This window comes from Terrapene carolina, unplaced genomic scaffold (assembly GCF_002925995.2).
Source record: "Terrapene carolina triunguis isolate 2854851 unplaced genomic scaffold, T_m_triunguis-2.0 Scaffold391, whole genome shotgun sequence".
NCBI classification, from domain to species: Eukaryota; Metazoa; Chordata; order Testudines; family Emydidae; genus Terrapene; species Terrapene triunguis.
Window position 1 is genome coordinate 779,850 of NW_020664742.1, and position 6,424 is coordinate 786,273.

Genomic DNA, 6,424 nt, shown 5'->3' on the forward strand with positions numbered 1-6,424 from the left:
AAAAAAAAAAAAAAAAACACGTAAAAAAACACGTGGGGCTTGTACTCACCGGGCGGCGCTCCTAGTCTTCGGCGGTGGGTCCTTCACTCGCTCCGGGTCTTCGGCGGCACTGAAGGACCTGCTGCCGAAGACCCGGAGTGAGTGAAGGACCCGCCGCCGAAGTGCCGCCAAAGACCTGGAGCGTCGCCGGGTGAGTAAAAATTAAAAAGGAGCCTCGAGCCAGGGAAGGGATTCTCGGCCACTTGCCCCCACCCCCATAGCCCTGCCACTGGGCGCGGGGCCCTCTTAGGCGCGGGGCCCGATTCGGGGGAATTGGTGGAATTGGCCTAAAGCCGGCCCTGACTAGATAGGCCAGAACACCACACCCAGAAGGGGTGTGGATTACATATGCAGCACAGCAGTCACACAATAGACTCTTGGAAATTTCAAAGATACCTTTGTGTTTGCAACCCACCACTGTAAATAACATCCTCTCCCCACCCAGGTACCTGAGCAGAGCTGGGGCCTCTGGCTGGATCTGGCCTTGTCACATGGTCAGAGCTGATCCAATTATGAGTTTGAGGTTGGAGTAAAACCTGAATATTAACCAAGGAAGGTGAATCAGAGCATGACTAGACTGCCTACTTCCCCCTCCCCTCTCTTTGCTCTCTGGCAAATGCAGCACATTTGTGTAACAGGGTGAGCAGCGTCACTAGTCTCTCAGGGGACAGAAGACTGCAAAAACCATGCTGTAGTGAGATTGTTGCAATCATGAATTCCACTGACATTCAGAAGGGGAAAGTAGCCATTGTTGGAGGTGGTCTGGTAAGAAACTCACCCTTATCTCTGTTGTGGTTTGATTGTGTTTGCTCAGAAGGGATCCAGGACTGTGGCATGGGATGAGAACAGACTGCCGGGCAAGTCATTCTTAGCAAGACCTGGAAATGTGAAGAGCTGTAGCAAAGTGATTGGTGTTTGGGTTGTGTAACTGGTCAGTTCAGGCCCAGCTTTCAGAGTGACAATCATTGGGCAGGCTGCAGCTACCACTGATAAAACTGGGCTCCTCTGATCAAGGCAGCTGCCCCTGGGTGAGGTGTGATTGTTGGGAATAGCTGCTAGTGATAGCTGCAAGCGTTTGAAATGCAACCAGCTCTTTTGCCTGCTTTCTACAGGATTTGCTTGTCTGTGCTTTGTAAACCAAGGGAATAACCCCTCAGCTGGTGAGTTTAAACCTCACTGCTACTTTTTAGCCCTCTGCCTTCATTAAGGCACCGGCTCTTTTCGAAGAAGCCTGGAAGCTAGAATGGGTTCAGTGGAGCTACTGCTGGGGGCAGTGCCTAGCGTGTTTGTGCAGACAGGACTTTGCACCACATGCACTGCTGTGTTTGCTGGGTCGCACCTTTCTACGGGGGAGCTAAGTGAGAGGCTGTTGAACATCTTTTAGGCAGAAAGAGCTTGTGAACGAGTAACACACTAGGGTGAGACAAGTGCCAGGATTGGGTGTGAAAAGCCACACTTGCCGCAGTGTCCCTGCCATTTTCCCAGAGGAAATTCCCTGCCTGGGACTCGGTGGACGTGTGTTGCTGACACCTGGCAGTACAACATGTGGCAGTCCCTGGTCTGCCTCACAAGTGCTGGGGATAAACTTTTGCCATCACAGGCCCCTTTTCTGCATCGCAGCTGAACTCTAGGAGGCCGCACAGGCCACATTCTGGCTCCTCAGAAAGCTTTACACAGCGTTACACCTCAGGACTGTTGTCTGACTGTAAGTGTTAGTCACAGCACCCGGTCAGCCTCATGCAAAGGGAACAAACTTCCAACCGAATACAACCCAGAATCGTGTCAGCAGGATTTGGAGTATTGCCTAATAACATTTAAACAACAGGGACTCGACTGTTTCCTTACACAGACCTCCACCCCTTTGCAGCTGTTAGAGATGTTTCAGCCTAACATTTACCCTTCTGCCTGGATTGCTGAACTCCCCTGGCCCACCCCTGGAATGGGGGTGATAATGAACGTATTGGCAGGGGGATTCTGCAGGAACTCTCACCCCATGTCTATCCATTGCCTGCCCAGAAATTAATCCTGCCCCCCATCCCCCCCAGTGCTCCTCCTGGGGTTCTTCACCCCCCCAAGCCTGTACTGCAGCAGAGTCCCCTCTCCCCCCTTCAGGACTGACGATGGGGGGCAGCTCCAGGGACTCTTTGTCCCCCCTCTGCCCCTACCAGGTGGTGTGCAGGAGGATGGAGGGAGGAGCAGAAGACACATCCCATCCCCATTGCTCACAGGAGGGTGGGGAGGGAAGTGGGGCTGCCCTGAGCTGCTGGCTCTTCGCTTCCCCCCTCCCCTCCTGTAAGAATGGCTTTGGGTGGAGAGAGAACTCTTCCTACAGTCTCTCTGATTAGTTGCTCTGCTCCAGGAGGCAGGGCAGTGGGGCAGGTGGCCAATCAGAGGAAGTATTTCCCCCATGCAGGGCTCATATTTGCTACAGAGCTGGAGCCTCTCGCATCATCACCAGATGGTTCCAGCCCCAGCCAATCCTGTTGCTGCTGAAGCCTCGGGAGAGCAGGGAACAGGGTGGTGGGCCATCCTATCTGAGTTGCAGTGCCCTGCCCTCTGCATGTGTGCAAACCTCCCCCCCACACACACACGTAGCCTCCCCCTTCACTCCACCCCTGACCCTCCCCCCCGCCCTGTCCCCCTCACTCCCCTTCCCTTGTCTTTCCAGTTAGCTGATCCCCTCCTATTTCCCCCCGCCCCTCCCCCCGGCCAAAGAATAGTGGCACTGATGTGCATTTCGTGCCATCACACAAGTCACTCTGCTGGTGCATTCCTTCCCCCAGGCTGGGTCTCTCCGGTCTAGTTAGATGGTATCATCGGTTGTTTCCTTGAGCTCCCCCAATCTGTCTGTATCCATGTGTTGTCTCTTGTCTTATACACGTCTTGGGCACATTGTGCACATCTTGGGACAGGGACTGCCTTTGTTCTGCACTGGTGCAGCACCTAGCACAGTGGGTGGCCTGGTCCAGGACTAGAGCCCCTACATGACAGTAATACAAAGAAATAACAATAATAATGAAATTCATGTCTCCTCCCTGCTGTTGATCTCCCTTTTCCTTGAACTTAAAATCAAATGCTGTAGGATAACGTACATGGGGGACAGTAGCATGAAGGCAGATTTGACATGTTTGCCGGATCTTTGCTCCTTGACTAGCCAAGTCAGTGGAACAGAGCCCTGTAACAAAGGGTCCGGGTTGTCTTCTGGCATGGATTTGTAGCAGACCTTGTGGAAAATGATGATGGATATGCAGAAAACAAGGGCAGCAGCTGTGGACGCTTCCCAGGTTGTTAGGCACCTCTCCACCATCTGCCTTTCGCATGAAGCAGTCTTGTCTGTGCCTGCCAGGGCTCAGTGCCCTGAAACCACCAGCCTCTGGCAGCACAGCACAGCCTTCCAGGCCTCCGCAGGCCTTGCTCTCCGTCCAGGTAGTGACGGGCACACGCCAATCCCTGAATACGTGGCAGTGTCCAGCTCCTTATCCACTGCACACTCATTGAATGACCAGGCCTGCTGTTCCCAAAGGAACAGGACATGCCAATTTGTGAGCTTCAATTCAGGACCAGCACTTTGCTTAACACACCGGCACTGAGATATATTTGTAGTGGAAATCAAGACTACGTTTATTATCAAAGACTAGAGACTCAAGTGATAGTGAGTAAGAATACTGGAAACAAAGGGTTATGTATAAACCAAATCACAACACGCTTTTTAAAGATGAGACGTAACTAACGAGTTACTCTCTTGTCTAAAAAAGCTTATCACACCCAAAGTTCTCTCCAGCGTTTCCAACCAAGTCTGGCTGAGCCCCCATTTTCATGAAGCAAAGTCACTGGCCTTTTACTTTCTCAGTGAAGGATGCCATCATGTCGTCTTTGCCTCACAAACATAGTGGAGCAAACCTCTGATGTGCAGCTCTAGACAGGGCTCTCTCTCCCCCACACCTGCTGTTTTTCTCTTCCTGTTAGTTTCTCTTCTTGAGGTCCCCTCAATCCTTCATTTGCATGCAGTCCAGACTGGTGATACAAGACTCATAGTGAATGAGACAATACTCCGTCTACATATAAACTGATAGCCGGAAACATCTCTTGTCTGACAGAGAAACTGTTTTTCACCTTTGCTGTGACCAGTACCTTGATACAGACTTTAAGAACATATTTTCAGTATCAATATATGATTCCTTATCTAGTATCTGCACATACATTTCTTGATGCTATTCATAACCAATGTGACTCCGGCTCTCACTTGAGATCATTCTTTGAACAGGAATGTACATGGCAGCCGCAGGAAATTCCTGTAACCGCTCTGCATGCTTTTGCCAGTTGGCCTTAAGAGGTTCTTTGGTCACAGCAACAGTCAAAAGCATGGTGTATGGGCAATATACGGTCTAGATTTGCCTTTGTAGCACTTTGGGCATCTAGGCAAAGTTAGCCAGTCATAGGTTCCCTGGAGTCAGTTTACAAGAGAAACCCCCTAAATTCTCTCACGCTAGGTAAACAGGGGCTTGACAATTGGTGCAAACTCCAGCTTGCCCTTGCCTACATATAGAAGTCAGCACTGGTGCAGTTACACTGCTTGCTGAATCAGGGGTGTGTGCCTGAGTGTAGACAAGGCCTAAATTTCAGGGCAACTTAGTGTGAAGGGATCTTTGGTTGGGAACTTTGACCACCGAGTCCTAGCTACCCTGTATGCATGTTAGGGATTCTAGGGCACCTTTCCTAGGAGAAGAGGTCTCTCGGGTACATGGTCAAGATGCCCCATTTCCTGCTGAGCTGTGTACCAGTTGGTTGTCACCGTCCCCTCTATAAGAAGCTGTCAGTGATGCTGCATGTTTATAATTGCAAAGCACATTCAGAGTCTCTGCAAGGAAATTGTTCTATAACTGTAACATATTTCTGTAACACTCTTGTAGGTGGGTGCTTTAAATGTCTGTTTCTTTGCAAGAAGAGGGTTCCAAGTTGATATGTATGAAGCCAGAGAAGGTGAGCCCCATCTTACGATAATTACACTATTAATAATCTGATCACTTCTTTATTTCCACCACCTCCTAAAAGGGAGTGAGATGGGGAGGGGAAAGGAATGTTATGGGCAAAGACTGTGGAACAAACAGAATCTGAAAATGTGTCTATAGAATATTTCCTTTGCTTTCACTCTGAACATACGTGATTGAAATGCTAGCATTTACTCTGCAATGTGCCTTTCCGAATGTGCAAGTAACACGATGAACCCAGCTGTCAGAACTGTGGCACTTACAGGTGCCCTTCTTTTTATGCACCTATTATAAGGCTGATTTGAACACCCAAGTTTGACAAATTGGGCTCCTTACAGGATGTGTATCTTGATGCAGAAGCTGTACCAGAACACTGGCAGTGAATGATTGATTAACACTGTAGAACTATTTGCTGACTCTCTGGGTTTGTCAAGGCTGAAGGTCGTGCAAGGTTTGAATACTCCATTCCCCTCATTCCCAATGCTATGTGGAGAAAGAGCTGCAAGAGGCACAGATGCTGCAAGAGGAAGTTATTGCACCCAGGGCTTGTGTTTAACTTTTAAAGGTAACAAGTCCTCTAACAAGTTTTCACTAAGGACAAGGCTAGTGGTAATGGTGTCTAAAGTCTTATATACACAAAGCATCAGGAAAAGAGGATATGCTCATACGAGTGAATGAATACCCGGTACTGCTGAGTCAGTTTCTCAACTACAGCAGTGAGCCGACTAAGGGCTGGTCCACACTAACCCCCCCACTTCGAACTACGATACGCAACTTCAGCTACGTTATTCACGTAGCTGAAGTCGAACTATCTTAGTTCGAACTTACCGCGGGTCCACACGCGGCAGGCAGGCTCCCCCGTCGACTCTGCATACTCCTCTCGCGGAGCAGGAGTACCGGCGTCGACGGCAAGCACTTCCGGGATCGATTTATCGCGTCTAGACAAGACGCGATAAATTGATCCCAGAAGATTGATTGCTTACCGCCGGACCCGGAGGTAAGCAAAGTATAGACGTACCCTTAGTCTTTGGACTTCCAAGAGCTAACCTGGGATCTTCCTAGAGGCTCACAGATGTGCTATAACCCATACATGCATCTAACTGATTGGCAAAAGACCAGCTAATATTAGAGGGATATGGATAAAACCCTGTTTTTTGCAATTCCTGGCAGTACTGCCTCAGCTGATGGTTTCAGAGTAGCAGCCGTGTTAGTCTGTATCCGCAAAAAGAACAGGAGTACTTGTGGCACCTTAGAGACTAACAAATTTATTAGAGCATAAGCTTTCGTGGGCTACAACCCACTTCTTCGGATGCATATAGAGTGAAAACCACTCTATATAGATATATATAGATATGCATCCGAAGAAGTGGGTTGTAGCCCACGAAAGCTTATGCTCT

At 49.4% G+C, this 6,424-nt stretch overlaps 1 protein-coding gene across 1 annotated transcript in view; it reads left to right on the plus strand.

Annotated features, from left to right (window-relative positions):
- The first annotated feature begins 655 nt into the window (after window positions 1-655).
- KMO (kynurenine 3-monooxygenase) overlaps window positions 656-6,424 on the plus strand; it is a 42,803-nt gene continuing 37,034 nt past the window's right edge. Inside the window, exons 1-2 of the mRNA XM_024201228.3 lie at window positions 656-804; window positions 4,950-5,019. Coding sequence (XP_024056996.2) covers window positions 751-804; window positions 4,950-5,019 — 124 coding nt within the window. The 5' untranslated portion in view covers window positions 656-750. The remainder of the gene's footprint in view (window positions 805-4,949; window positions 5,020-6,424) is intronic.